Genomic DNA, 14,105 nt, shown 5'->3' with positions numbered 1-14,105 from the left:
GGTGGGCGTCGACAACTAAGGACACTGCAAAAGTTGCTATCTCGTACGGCAGCGAACTACGACTTTTGTATCGACGAAGCCACGGAGACTGCCCCCAATAGGCCACGTGCGTCGGCCCGATGGACCGCTTCAAGCTCGCGCACTGCTTTGGATCGCACCGTGTGCGGAGCTTTGCGATGATATGCTGCGCTTTAGCGTATGTTGCGTGTCTCTAACGAGTATGTCGCCCACTTTCTAGTCGGAGTGTTCACTGCCCCATGCGCACCAAGCATCGACCAGCCAATTTCGAGTCTTTAAGTCGACATGTCACGATGACATATCCATTGCGACGGGTTCGTTGACTGGTGTCGGAGATCTTTCCTCAGCGAAAAGGCGCGCAATGCTGGCACGCTCAGAACAGAGTTGCGGCACAAGATGGCGCGCGACGCGATATGTGCATCACCAAGTTGCTCGGCTTGATCGTGACGCCCGTCAGTTTCGGGTGAAGGTTGGCATCGGTCGCCAATGTGAAAGCATACTTGGGAAGCAACTGGAGGAGCACAGTCTGCATCTCAGCAATGGCAAAGCGCTTCCCGATGCAGTTCTTGGCGCCTACGATCCGCTCACACGTGCGGCAGCTCGGACAGGATCCTACCGGCACTGAACGGCATGTACGTGAACGTATTGCCCTTGCCGTTTCGGAGCGCCTTGTCGGCGAGAGCTTCCGTCGAGTCGTCCAGAAATCGCTCTAGAGGCACACGCATATTGCGTCTCAGGTCACAAGCAACAACCGCGAGAACGTACGGGGCACAAACGCATCAGGGTTGGTCCAGTATCGTGGATTCCGGTGGATGGCGCCGACGCTAAACGACACGTGCGCTCCCTACACACCTCTCGACTGCGTCCGTGCTTTGCAGCAAAAGCACTCAACTACCGCGGGCATGAAGAACGGAGCATCGTCCGTGCGCGGAATCGAATCATCGGCAACGCAATGACGGGTCGTGATGAATGGAGCCGTCGGGTACAGACGCAGAGTCTCATAGATCGTCGCTGTGAGCAGAGGGAGGTCGCTTAGCGTCTGCCACGACACGGCACCGCCGGCGTTGGCCAAGGCGCGACGGCACTCGTCGACGACCGCGGCTTCGACAGCAGGGTGCGTCGCCAGCATCGCCAACACCCAGGAGAGCGTGTTGCTCGTCGTCTCGTGGCCCGCAAACATAAACGTCATGACGTGCACCCGGGCTTCGGTGGGCGTCATCGCCGCGTCGGCCAGCAAGAGGTCGAGAAGGTCGCGGGCCGGCGCCGGTGACGCCACCTTGTGTGCAATCACGTCATCGACGATGCGAAAGAGCGTCGACTTGGCGGTTTGGATCTGCCGCAAGTAGGGTAGCGGCCAGTGTTGGAACCCGGGTAATAGCGTCAGGCCGAGCGTGTAGAGGAAGCGCGGTGGCGTGTTGAGCTTCTCAAAGGCCTCGAGAGCGATCGCTGCCCGTTTGTTTGTCGGGTCGAGCGTTTCAAAGTCATAGCCGAACGCGGTTTTGCCAATGATGTTGAGCGTCAGGCGCGTCATCACTACACACAAAGCTCGCACCTCCTACGCGAGACAGAACGTACAGTCCGGAACCGACACTGGTCCGGTTAGCGTGCCCAGCGTCGAGGCGAGCGTCTCGGTCTCGCCCGCAAACACTGGAATGTACCCTTTGAAGATCGACTGAGCAAAGTGAGGGTTGAGGCGCTTGCGTTGCGCCGCGTGCGCCGGGTCTTCCGAGCTCAGGAGACCGTCGCCACCAAGCAAATTCTAGCCCAACAAAATATGCAGCACTCAACACACAAGGGGAAGCATCGTACTTGAAAGAGCGCCCGCGGAATGCTGGCGCGGGGGTAGTTGGCCGCGTTGACCACAAACACATGCTGGAGCGACGTTGGATCGCTGAGATTGACGCGGTGGTGCCAGAACACCCGGTAGTGAAACGCGCCGCCAAAGTCGTTTTGCCTACGACATCTGTTGAAACGTCGACAGTGGTGGACCGAGGACTATACCACGAGACAAATGGCGCCGGGAAGCGCTGGCCGTCGTGCCAGCGCGTCTTGCCAAACTCGCGCCTGCAAAAGACGCTGAGTCAAGTGACCAGCGCTTCGAGACCGTACGCGTTCCCGTAGACGACGCTCGTGCTGCGGGGCCCTGGCAGCGCCCGAAGCGCCTGGCCGCGTCGGAGAAAGCGGACGCCGACCAGCGCGAGGCCGCCGGTGAGCGCAGCGACAGTCGCTGCAACGACGTCGGCCATACGAAGCAACTTGCTGACAACCATGGATCGGTCCAATCAACGACCAGATGACGTCATCACTCCGTGCTCTTGCCACGTCACTTCCCAGAAGTTCCCTTCGGCAGACTCGACGCGTTGACGTGTCCTTTCTGGCAGGTTACAGTTCGTTAGTTAGTTAGTACAGGTAGAGTCGTTCAAGATAGTTGCTACTCGTGCCTCCTACTACATACACCTGTCCTATATACATTGCGGTGTACGGCCTGCGTGCTGCGGTGGTCGACGCAGTTGCATGACAGCCACGACAGCATGTCATACCTCATTAGACTTACTATGCGTACGATATATAGAGTTAGCGACCTATGCAACAGTCACACTGGGTACGACGCGTCCTCTCTCCAAAGCAGCGCGAGGCTCCCCCAACCCTAGCTGCACTCGACGCCAAATTATGTAGTATTGTTGTAAAGTCCAAAACAGGCAAGATGACACCTACACGTCGTCCACGAGCGTGGCCATGACGTCATCCAGATCTTCTTCTTGCGCTGGCAGTGCTTCGAGTGCACGGTGCCACCACGTAGCGATCGCGTCGTGTTGCTTGGTGTGTGGTTGCTCGTCCGCCTCGTTCATTGCGTGCGCGTCGGCTTGCGTGCTCGTCGTCTCGTCGTTCGCGTCGTCGTCAACGCTGCGACGGCGGGGTCGCTTGGCGACGATCGACTCGTCCGTGGCGCCAAGCTTCTTGAGCCAGAGCTCTTGGCGCGTCTCCGAGCCGCGCTTCTTGCCCCGTTGCAGCGGCTTGCTCGGTGTGGTCGCGACCACTTCCTTTGGCTTGCGCCGGGTCACGTCCCGCAGGTCGTCGTCGCCCGTGACGGACGCATAAAACGCCTTCATCGTGCGCGTCGGCTTGACGACCGCGACCACCTCCTTGGCTACGCGCATAGAACGTCGGTGAAGTGACCCCTTGTCGGCTCGCACCTTTTTCAAACGCCGCCGCCTCGACATGGAGAAAGAGGCGCTTCTTGGTCTTCTCGCGCTGCTTGGCCAAGTCGATGAACATCCGCGTGCGCTCGTACGTGCACCGGATCTGCTGCAGCGCCATGATCTCTTGCTTGGTGATCCAAAGGCCGCGAGCTTCGTCAAAGACGGCATGGCTCGGCGGGTGGAGCTTGCAACAGTACGCGCGCTCCGTCTTGGTACCGGGCTTGTAGTTGTACAAGCGCGCTTCGTGGTGGCAGTACGGGTGGAACACGGCTTGGCACTGCTTCTTGCTACAGCTCACGAGGCGGCCCTACACCATTCGCGTTGGCTGTCCTCTTCTTTCATGGAGCACGCACGTACCGAGCGTTGCTGGCAGAGCGAACAGCACTTGGTAAGCGGCGGCTCCACCGGGTGCAGTGGCAGTGCATGCCGGGTGCCCGTCGCCGGGTCCGTCACAATGCGACTGTGAAACACATTGGCGCAAAACAGATGCACAAAGCCGTAGTGCAGTGCAGCACCGGTCGACGCCAACGGGCGCACCGGCAGCATGTAGTCGCCAACGCGGTCGCAGAGGACACAGGGCGCCGATGCGGCCGTCGGATCGACGGCACACTTTTCGCACGCCCAGTCGTTGGTAATATGGTCGATCGCGACCGCCGGGGCGCAGCAACTCGGGTGCACAATGACGCTGCAGAGGCGGCAGCGCAGCAGCACCGACGACGGCGACGACAACTCGTGCGATTTCGTCTTCTTGCAGACGGCGCACGTCGCATCTTCGTCGCTCGCGAGGAGTCGCAACTGCGCTCGCTTGGTGGCCTCAACGAGCCGAAGCGCGGCACGCGCATCGCGCTGAAGCGACCGGTCGGCACACGCGAGCGACGACGGTTGGTGGGCGTCGCAGTAGACGTTGAAGACAAGACCTTGGCCGCCACCGACGTGGACGTAGCCGCACGCGGCCACGGACGCGTGCATGTGCCAGCCGGCGTACCAGGCGCAGAGCGGGTGCATCGACGTCCCGCAGTCGGGGTGGCGGCAGCGCACCGTGCGTCCGGTCGCGACGCGACAGATCGTGCAGAGACCACCGGCAAGCAGCGGCGGCGGGAGATCGGCGACGTCGGCCAGCGGCGACGTCATCGCCGTTGCCGTGTCGAAATTTGCAAATCGCACGTGGGGCTGCATCGACAGTTGGAGCAGCATGCGCGGAATGTGCACGAGCTGCGTGTTGGGGCTCCAGAGCGCACAGGCCACATGGACCCAGAGACCTTCTTTCGTCATCTTGAGCGCGCCGTCGCGCATCGGGCACAGCTGGCAAAACACCGGCGCCGACGGCAGTTTGCGCAGCGCAATGCACTTGTCGCAGTAAAAGTCCGTCTTTGGGATCTCGGCGATGCCGTAGCAGCGCTGGTGCACGGCAATGTCGCAGGCTTCGCAAAAGATGATCGGGTTCCCGTCCTCCGAGATGCCATCAAAGCAGATGACGCACGTGCCGTCCTCAAACGGCTGGAGACGCGTGTCGTCCGACTCGGGCAGAAACGGCAGGTCCTTTGTGCCCTTGATGACGCAGAGACACACCGCTTTCCACCACGCATATTCGTGGTAGAGTCGCTCGACATGGCCCTGCGCCGCCAACTGGGTCTCTTGCGCTTGCATGTACTGCGTGCCTTTGGCCCAGAGCGACCGCCACCGCACGCGGTTCGTCTTCATTTGCTCGTTGAGCAAGTCGACGCACAGTTGCATCTCGAGCGTCATGTCGTCCTGCACTTGGCTGCCGGTGAACGCTGCGCTCTCGCCGTACTGCTGCTTGATGAGCACATTGGTGAGCGGTTCGAGCCCGAGGAGCGCCACCCAGAGCTTATGGCCGCGCGGATACGCCGGCGTCGCGTTCGTCAAGAGATCGTGAAACGCATCGGGCTTAAACCGCGTCCAGGCCACGTCCGTATCGGCCGGCGGCTCGGTCTGCGAGAGTGCAAACGTGCACCGCACCGCAGTCGAGTGCACGACGAGGTTGACCGCAATATGCGACGTGCCGTCGTTGGACGGCGACGGCGCGACCGAGTGCACGTGCAGGAACGGGTGGACGTCTTGGTTGAATGCACACTGCGCGCCGCTCGCGAGCAGCATGTAATCGCACGTGTGCTGCATGCCGGTTTGCACCATCCAGTCGTCGGATGACGTGACCACGACCGTGTCGGCGCACCGCGGCTTGTCGTACGCGCCCCGAGGCTTTTCAATGCCGTCGGGCTTGGCGCCCGTGAGCCAGTGCGCGAGCGGCTCGAGGCGCTTCTTCTGCATCGGGTACTTCGAGAAGAATGCGACTGACACTTGGTCCCAGAAGAACGCCGACTGCATCAGATGGCCAAACTGCTGGCCGGGCCACGTCATAAAGAGGTTGTCCGACGGCATGGTTGCATGCAACGACGCGATCGCAAGGTCGCCGACCGGATCCACGGACGCTTGGCCCAGCGAAAGCGGAAACAACGACGTCGTCGCATGCTTCTTGATGACCACGGGCACATGTGTCGTCGTCGACGGTGGCAACGGCGTCGGTGGCATCGACATCGACATCGGCGGTCGACTCGGCTCGAGTGGCATGGCGATCGATAGCTCGGGCTTCTTCTTGGGTGGACGCCCGCGGGGCTTCTTGGGACCTTCGGCTGCCTTGGCCGCTTTGCCCGTCGGTGTCGCCTTGCCCGCCGTCGGCGTCACCTTGCCTACAGCTGTTGCTGCCGCCTTGCCACCCGTCGGTGTCGTTGAATGCGGCGGCATGGCCTTTCCGGCCTTGCTTTTGGTCGGTGTTGGCTTGGGCGCCGACGCCGTCGCGACCTGCTTCTTGCACGACGTCGTCATGTGCTGCGCTAAATTCGTCCGCAACACGACTTCTTTGCAGAGCGGACACGGGATGACGTCTGTCATGATCTGCGGACGCGGCGGAAGCATCCCCAGCCCCGGTGGGGGCGGCGCTGGCCGCGACGTCGGCAGCATGCCCAGCCCTGCCGGCGCGGGTGGTGCCGGCGGCAGTCGAGGCATGTCAGGTCTTGGAATCGGCATTGTCACGTGGACTGGGCTCGGCTTGGGCTGGTAGTCGTCCTTGCGGGGCCGCCCGACCTTTTTGGCCGGCGGCGCGCTCAGTGGCAGGTTGAAGAAAGGCATGAGCGCTGCAGCTGACACGAGCGTCGCGGGTGCATCACTGGCCGTCGGCGCCGCCTCGAGAGCCTCGAAGGGCGCATCGGGCTCGTACATCTTGTCGCCGACGTAGGGGTTCCCAAAATGCAAGTCCTTGACAAGCGTGAACGTCGGCTGGACGTCGCCAAGGTGCATCGCGCAGTGGCACACGGGTTGCTGCTCGTCGTTGAGACCCGTAAAGACCTTGCTCGCCGGCGCGCGCACGGCGCATAGGGCATGGAACGACTTGGGGCAGCGCTTGCTCGAGCACTGCATGCAGCCGCCCCGCTTGTTGCAGAGGAAGCACTTGAGGTTGTTGCGCGTGGCGTAGAGGAGCTTGGTATCGACGACAACCGCGCTCGGGTGGGCCTCGGACGCCACCTGCTTGAGCTCGGGCAGCCAGCGCGTACAGACCAAGTGGCACAACGCGTGCGCCTGCGTCGTCGGCTTGAGCGCGCCGCCAGAATGCTTGCAGACGACGCAGACGCGGGCAGCGTTGGGCGTGAGCTCGTTGCGCGCCTTCTCGAGCGTGCAGACGTCGCAGGACCATTGCGCTCGGACCGCGCTCGGTGCCAGCGTCTTGGCCTCGCCAGCGTAGCACGCCTCGTGCACGCGCGTGTGGCAGCTCGGGACGTTACAGCACAAGAGCGCGTTGCCAGCGCTCGAGCGCGCGTCGAAGCAGACCATGCAGACGCGGTTCGGGATGATGAGCACGGCGTCCATCATCGCGTCCCCGGCGGCGAGGTCCGTGGCGGGACTCGCAAGGGCCGACATGGTATGTTCCTTACACTAGGCGTTTGTATGGCGGCCACGAACGACGTTGGAATGTTCGAAATCCTCGCCACATGATTGGCTAAAATGGAGTAAAATGCATGCATTTCGACCAATCCCAGGACATTGAATAGCACCATCCGTGATGAACTGTTGCCAAAGCCGCCAAAGCCTTGCGATCTTCGACTTGTCGAAACGCAGCAGCTCGCACGGAATCGCATCCACGCGGCGTCCAAGCCCAATCGCAGTCCTTCACGTGGCCCTACTTAGCGTCGTATCTCTATATACTAGCGCAGCACCGACCGTGGCGACCGGACGCCACGCACAAGTCCATAGCGAGGCGGGACCATCTGGGCAGCGCGTCGACTCTATTTTGGCGCCAAGATTTCCCAGCGTTATTTGTATGTGGACCGCAAGCCACATGATTGGTCATAATGTCTTGTGGCGGCCAAGCGTGACCGACTGGACACATCTAGCCCTTGGCTACAAGCACCTAGAACGACGCCTTCGCCGCCATGTCTAGGTATTATTTGCTGCCACCTTGTCCTCACGTTGCTTCGACTCGACCTCGGTTGAGCACTAGTAGACGGTCCTAGTAGATGTATCGGTCTACACGTTCAAGACAAATGCGCAAGTGCTCGCCGTCGACGCACGTGCCCGAGGCGCTCGGGTTGAACTCGCCAACGGATCAACGCTGGGATTGGACAAAAAGGCCACGATTTTTTTGGCGCCATGGTCCCGCTGGCGCCAAGCGAGGTCGAGATCGCCCGTGACGCTGCTGCCGACTGCACTTGTTCGTCTACTCAGAACGCGCTGTCGTAGCCACCTTGGTCCCCGCCAAGCACTTCGGTGGGGGGACAGGCCACGCACGGAGTGTCGCGGTACCGGCATCACGGATTGGCTAAAATACGGCATAAAGCGCGGAGATGAGCCAATGGCGTGGCGCCAATCCCAACGCAGCGCCGTGGTTGCATTTTGGGCCCGACCGTCCAATTCGAGTCGACGATGAGCGCGCAGCTGATGCGGTTGAAGGCCAAGGAGCTGGTCGACGAGTGTCGCCGCCTGGGTACCATGCTTCCTCCATGCGCCAGGCTCATGGCGCCATGTAGGTCTGCGGACGACGGGCAAGAAGGCCGAGATGGTCGAGCGCATCTTGGTGGCACGGGCGACGACGGCTGCACCGACCAAGCGACCGCTGGACGAGACGCCGACCAATGGCCACAGTAACCATAGTAGCAACAAGCGCGCAAAGACGGCAACGGGCGATGGCTGGACAGCCGAGCTCACGACGCTCTTCCACGCTTACGAGGACCAGGAGAACGCGGGCTACATCTCGGAGGACGGGATCCTCGCGCTCTGCGAACACATTGGCGTTGACGCGCAGGAGCCCGTCATGCTCGCGCTCTCGTTCCACATGGCGGCGCAGTCGATGGGCGAGTATTCCAAAGACGAGTTTGTCACGGGTTTGAAGGCGCTCGGGTGCCATTCGATCGACGACCTCAAGGCCAATATGCCCGAGATGGCCAAGAAGCTCTCGACAGACGAGGCGTTCTTTGCCCAGATCTATGCGGTACGACGCTATCTCCATCCTCTACGACGCTGACTTACGTAGTTTACATACGGCTTTGCCAAAGAGAAGGACCAGAAGAGCCTCGGTGTCGAGACTGCACTCGCGCTCTGGGAGCTGCTCTTGCCCAAGCGGTTTGCGTTGCTGCCTCAATGGCTGGCCTACGTGACGGTAGCTGCTCCGTATTTCGTCTCTATCCTATCTGTGTCTGTGTTAGGAGCACCACAAGAACGCTGTGTCCAAAGACGTGTGGACGCAGACGCTGGAATTTGCGCTGCACGTCAAGCCCGACCTGTCCAACTACGACGAGAACAGCGCATGGCCCGTCCTCATTGACGACTTTGTCGCACACGTCCACGACTCGACGACTCAGTAGGAGGCATTTACCGAAGCTTTTTTATGCTCATGGCAGCAGCAAACTTGTGAGCCAAAGGAGGAGGAGCATTGCGACGTTGGCACGGCCCCCTACGCAGAGGGTTTACGGTCGTCACGACGATCGTGCCGGTCGTACCCGCACTGCAGACATATGTGTTTGTGACGTTGGCCGCGTAGACGTTGAGATGACACGCACACGCGTCGGTGACGACGTCGGCGCACTTTTTCGAAATGTAGTTCATCTCGGTCACCGACGTGTTGGTGCCAAAGAGCATGTAGCGTCGATAGCTCTCGTAGCAGCATTCGAGCGGCTTGACAATGTCCTTGCAGAGGTCGTAGCTGCCGCCCGCGGACGCGACCGTGTCGCCAAGCAGTGCCACTAGACGCGTCATTCACGCCAGGACAATTTGGATCGTGGTGTACCGCAGTACTTGTACGGCGCGTAGCGCTGACAGGCAAACTGAAAGCTCGCTGCATAGAGGCGCTGGTTGGCCACCTCGAACTCGTCGTCGCCATGGAAGCAGTCGTTGTTGAGCATGGCCGCGTACGTGGCCGCGGTCGCGTTGAAGCACGAGTTGCCGCAGAGCAGGTTCTGGTCGTTGTCGTCGCGGTGGTCGAGCACGTTGAGCGTGCGCAGCTTCGTGCAGTCCGACTCGACGACGTGGCCGCCCACGACGCCGTTGGCGAGCTGGTCGCCGTTGATTGCCATCACATCCAAGCTTTGCTACACTCAAAATACTTGTCTCGATCAAGACGAAGCAGGGACGTACCTTGAGCGCCTCGCACTCGTCCGAGACGTAGCGCAGCGGACTCCCGAGGTGCTGGCCCGACGACCATGGCAGCAGCAAGAGGAGGAAGAGCACGAGGCCCAGCATGCGTCGTCCAAGCACGTAAACAAATGTCTATTTTCGGCTTTATGACGTGGAGCCCGCGTGGGCCAGCACGTGTATCGGTTCGTGTCGAAGCTCGAGCACCCGCCACCGTCTCTCATAGCCAACGCGTTGCGACGTTGCGGCTCGTTTTGCCCGACGCGACGTCGGATTCTTCCGGAGGACCTGCAGGGCAATCGCCCTACCGCGCCGGTGTTCTGTCAACGGTCCAAGGTTCGCCTTGAGCTAGCTCCTCGAGCTCGAGAGAGACGGCTCTTGTTGCAACCTCTCTGACAAGAAGCGGCCAAGAGTAATGCCGAAAATTACTGGCAAAGATTCGTTTTCTGGATCACTACACATGCCACTGCAGTTCAACCACCAAGCCGTCGGTTGCGGCAGGCCACCAAAGGAGCGCCCAATCTGCATAAGTCATATCCTGTCAAAGTCTGTCAAAGTGCAATGTCAACGCACTTTCCGACCGAGCCACTTTGCCCGTCAGTGCATTGTACTACACCCTTGTTACGGACCCTTGTATGGGAGCGCTCGTAGTATCCGACGGTCAGTATACTACATGTGTAGTAGTACGCGGTGTACCGTCCATCAACGCCATCCCCACGATGAGGAGCTCCGGGCAATGGCATTGTCGTGCTCGGTGGCGCCATGCGACTGCGCGTCGGGTGATTAGCCAGCCAACGTCTGGTTTGTAAACGTTTATACAAATCGGCGGCGAATTTGTAATATTTAGCGCCAGCTTCAAGTTGCCTTGTGGCCAAAATCGAAGTTTGGACCGATTTCACTTGCGTTTTGTATGCTCCCTTCGAAGATTTGCTTCGGCTTGACCTTCGATTCGAAGGACTCCATGGCAACGCGGATCTTGGCCGCTCGTCGAGGATCATTTTGAAAGAACCATGACGACGCCCAAGCCGACGCCTTCGACGACGACCGCCGCCGACCCGTGGACGACGCTGTCGTACCAGCCGGGCTTTGGCAACCACTTTGCCTCCGAGGTGCTCGAGGGCGCGCTGCCCGCGCACCAAAACAACCCGCAGATGTGCAACTACGGGCTCTACTGCGAGCAGCTCTCGGGCACGGCGTTCACGCTGCCGCGCCATAGCAACCAGCGCACTTGGCTCTACCGCGTCTTGCCGCCCGTCATCCACGGCAAGTACGCCGACTTGCCCACAGGCGATATTGTCAACGACTTTGCCAACGAGACGCTCACGCCGCAGCAGCTGCGCTGGCAGCCCATGGCCATGCCCAAGCCGCATGAGAAGGTCGATTTTGTCCAGGGCTGGCACACGATGGCCGGCGCGGGCGAGCCCACGATGAAGGCCGGCATGGCCATCCACATGTACGCGGCGAATGCGTCCATGGGCGACAAGTGCTTCTACAACTCGGACGGCGACCTCCTTATCGTGCCGCAGGAAGGCGTCCTCAAGATCACGACCGAAATGGGCAAGCTCCTCGTCTCGCCGCACGAAATCTGCGTCATCCAGCGTGGCATTCGCTTCACGGTCGAGCTCGACGGCCCAGCGCGCGGCTACATCCTCGAGGTGTACAACCGTCATTTCGTCCTCCCGGACCTCGGCCCGATCGGCGCCAACGGCCTCGCCAACCCGCGCGATTTCGAGCACCCGGTTGCTTGGTACGAAGACCGCGACGTGCACTACACGGTCGTCGGCAAGTTTGGCGGCAAGCTCTTCACCGCGTCGATGGAGCACTCGCCATTCGATGTCGTTGCGTGGCATGGCAACTATGTCCCGTACAAGTACAACTTGGACCACTACTGCACGATGAACTCGGTCAACTACGACCACCCGGACCCGTCGATTTACACGGTGCTGACGTGCCAGACCGACGAGCCGGGTTGCGCGGTCGCCGACTTTGTCATCTTTCCGCCGCGCTGGATGGTGCAGGAGAAGACGTTCCGCCCGCCGTACTACCACCGCAACGTCATGACCGAGTTTATGGGCATGATCTACGGCCATTACGATGCCAAGGCCGATGGCTTTGTACCCGGTGGCGCGTCGCTCCACAGCATCGACTCGGCCCACGGCCCGGACGCGACGACCTTTGAGAACGCGTCCAAGGCCGACCTCAAGCCGCACTACTTTGACGGCGGTCTCGCCTTTATGTTTGAATCGTCGTACATGATGAAGCTCACCAAGTACGCGCTGACGTGCGACCAGAACGAACAAGACTACTACAAGTGCTGGCAGCCGCTCAAGAAGCACTTCAACCCGCTCAAGAAGTAAACGTCGTTGGACCCTACCCCTAATGCTACCTGTTGTTTTGTGTGTAACGATGCGGGTTGTACTATCGAGTAGAGTAGAAACGATTGGGTAGTGCTATCGCAAGCTTTCGTTGGATGGTCGCCGCGTCGGCAGCGAAGACACAGTAACAGGTGTGGTCGGATTGGGACTCGAGCCCGCATCGGCGCTCTGAAGCGCAGCGGTCAATGGCACCGTGCTCGATCGGTGGACAAGGGTCACCGGTTGCTGGCGCTCGGCCACCGACATTTCGGTAAAGACCGCGCTCCCGAGATTCCCCAGGCTCTGGATCGTCTCGAGTCGAAATTTGCGGTTGGGCATGCTAAACTTGGTGACGGGTGTCGCCGGCTCGGCTTGCTTCTGAAGCACCATATCGAGCGCGAGACGGGTCTGGTACTGCGCCACATAGCTTTTCCAGATCTGCGCCCCAATCTCGTGGGCTTGAAAACGTGGCAGTGTCTGGTGCACCATGTGGGAGAGCAACGCGTCGAGAAGCGGATTGAAGAAATCGGGGTCGTGTGCGCTGTCGGGGCGGACGCCGTACTTGGCGTTGCCCGCGAATGCCGCCTCGTACCGGTGCAGGAGCAGCGGTGGGATGAACCGGCGGACGGGCAACGGCGCGTCCAGTCCGAGATGCGTATCAAAAATGTCGGTCGCCGACAAGGCCTCTTTGGCCTCCCCGCGATACTCGGTAAGCGCTTGCCACGCGACGAGGACCTCGACTTCATACTCGCCTTTGGCAAACTCGGAAAAAGCCTGGTATCCGTCGTCCGTGTGCAGGAAGGCTTCGAGGATGCCCAGCGTGCCCTTGAAGGCAAACCCGGACGACGGGCGGTCGCGAAATGCTTGCCGGATCGGCCCGAGCATGTGAAACACGACAATGACTTGGGCGCCGACGACCACGATGAAGAGTTCGAGGTGCGTCGCCTGGACGAACGCGGTTTCGTACAAGAGCGATACCGGAAGATAGCAAATGACAACTAGACATGAACCGTGCCACCTGCAAATGCACTAGACGACGTACACACACACATGGCGCGGGAGCTGTTTTGAAACGAGGTGCGGACGCCAAAGTTGTCGACGACCTTGCTCATCGCGCGCGAGAGCAAGAGTGTGCCACTGGCGATACAGCAGTATTGGACCATATTGACTGGGACCACGCGCAGTCGGAGCTCGTTCGGGCAGTTGGTGCCGTTGAAGCCCGAGTAGTCGGGCCCCGAGAGCACGAGCGCACACGTTGGGAGGTTCCACAGCAGCTGAATGCAAAGCCACGCATACGTCACATGCTTGCGTCGCAGCAGCCATTGCAGACGGGCGATGGCGGCCCGCTGGGACGTGCGCTGGGCATTGTACTTGGTCATGCGTTCCGTGAGGTTAAACGTCAGCACCACCTAATGCACCGCATTATACATGTGGGTGCCCAGAAGAGCAAGCGCCGCACCATGATCTCGGCGAGCAAGTACGACATGAGGGTCGTTTGTAGCGAGATACCAAAGAGCAACGCGAGGTTCGTGCAGCTAATCATGTCGGGGTTCAGCGACACGGCGCAGCGCGCGATGCTGTAGATGGCCGCCCACGCCGCCGCGATCGAGATAAAATTGGGGTTGCGATACCGAATCGAAGGCGATTGCCGGTTGCAGTAGTAGACTAGGAGCGGTACGACCATCGCCGACGAGAAGAGCAGCGCGAGTGCGATCAAGAGTCGCATCGTGCCTCGCGGCACCTCGAGCACGTCCGAGCCCCCCATGCGAGGGTGCACTGGTGGCGTCGCCTTTCTAATTATATGTGACTGCGATAACCGTTGCACCAGCGTCGTGGAGCGATATACTGTACGCTGCTTGATGCTGATGCCAACGCGCGGACGCCCACCTCTGCA

The 14,105-nt window shown here is 60.5% G+C and overlaps 6 protein-coding genes across 6 annotated transcripts; 2 read left to right on the top strand and 4 right to left on the bottom strand.

Moving 5' to 3' along the window:
* Positions 1–276: 276 nt before the first annotated feature.
* Positions 277–2,264, bottom strand: SDRG_03157 (hypothetical protein; the record flags this gene model as incomplete). The annotated part of the gene is made up of 8 exons (XM_008608779.1): positions 277–591; positions 635–727; positions 784–862; positions 914–1,551; positions 1,594–1,777; positions 1,828–1,972; positions 2,020–2,082; positions 2,128–2,264. The coding sequence occupies 8 exons, from the start codon at positions 2,262–2,264 to the stop codon at positions 392–394; spliced, it is 1,539 nt and encodes a 512-aa protein (XP_008607001.1). The 3' UTR covers positions 277–391.
* Positions 2,265–2,670: 406 nt separating this feature from the next.
* SDRG_03156 (hypothetical protein) lies at positions 2,671–7,197 on the bottom strand. Its single transcript, XM_008608778.1, has 3 exons — positions 3,576–7,197; positions 3,213–3,525; positions 2,671–3,166 (listed from the first exon to the last, which is right to left on the bottom strand). The coding sequence occupies exons 1-3, from the start codon at positions 7,149–7,151 to the stop codon at positions 2,730–2,732; spliced, it is 4,326 nt and encodes a 1,441-aa protein (XP_008607000.1). The 5' UTR covers positions 7,152–7,197; the 3' UTR covers positions 2,671–2,729.
* Positions 7,198–8,153: 956 nt separating this feature from the next.
* SDRG_03155 (hypothetical protein) lies at positions 8,154–9,091 on the top strand (the record flags this gene model as incomplete). Its single annotated transcript, XM_008608777.1, has 4 exons — positions 8,154–8,214; positions 8,258–8,718; positions 8,761–8,886; positions 8,933–9,091. 4 exons carry the CDS (start codon positions 8,154–8,156, stop codon positions 9,089–9,091), a joined length of 807 nt encoding a protein of 268 aa, XP_008606999.1.
* Positions 9,077–10,098, bottom strand: SDRG_03154 (hypothetical protein). Its single transcript, XM_008608776.1, has 4 exons — positions 9,861–10,098; positions 9,514–9,814; positions 9,227–9,469; positions 9,077–9,180 (listed from the first exon to the last, which is right to left on the bottom strand). The coding sequence occupies exons 1-4, from the start codon at positions 9,963–9,965 to the stop codon at positions 9,119–9,121; spliced, it is 711 nt and encodes a 236-aa protein (XP_008606998.1). The 5' UTR covers positions 9,966–10,098; the 3' UTR covers positions 9,077–9,118.
* A 740-nt stretch (positions 10,099–10,838) lies between these two features.
* SDRG_03153 (homogentisate 1,2-dioxygenase) lies at positions 10,839–12,282 on the top strand. Its single transcript, XM_008608775.1, has one exon. The coding sequence runs from the start codon at positions 10,868–10,870 to the stop codon at positions 12,212–12,214; it is 1,347 nt and encodes a 448-aa protein (XP_008606997.1). The 5' UTR covers positions 10,839–10,867; the 3' UTR covers positions 12,215–12,282.
* On the bottom strand, positions 12,270–14,001 carry SDRG_03152 (hypothetical protein). The gene is made up of 3 exons (XM_008608774.1): positions 13,671–14,001; positions 13,254–13,620; positions 12,270–13,209 (listed from the first exon to the last, which is right to left on the bottom strand). Exons 1-3 carry the CDS (start codon positions 13,974–13,976, stop codon positions 12,308–12,310), a joined length of 1,575 nt encoding a protein of 524 aa, XP_008606996.1. The 5' UTR covers positions 13,977–14,001; the 3' UTR covers positions 12,270–12,307.
* Between the last annotated feature and the right edge of the window lie 104 nt (positions 14,002–14,105).

The sequence above is a fragment of the Saprolegnia diclina genome (genome assembly GCF_000281045.1).
Source record: "Saprolegnia diclina VS20 unplaced genomic scaffold supercont1.7, whole genome shotgun sequence".
Taxonomy (NCBI): domain Eukaryota; phylum Oomycota; class Saprolegniomycetes; order Saprolegniales; family Saprolegniaceae; genus Saprolegnia; species Saprolegnia diclina.
This window is presented reverse-complemented; position numbering and strand designations above follow the sequence as displayed.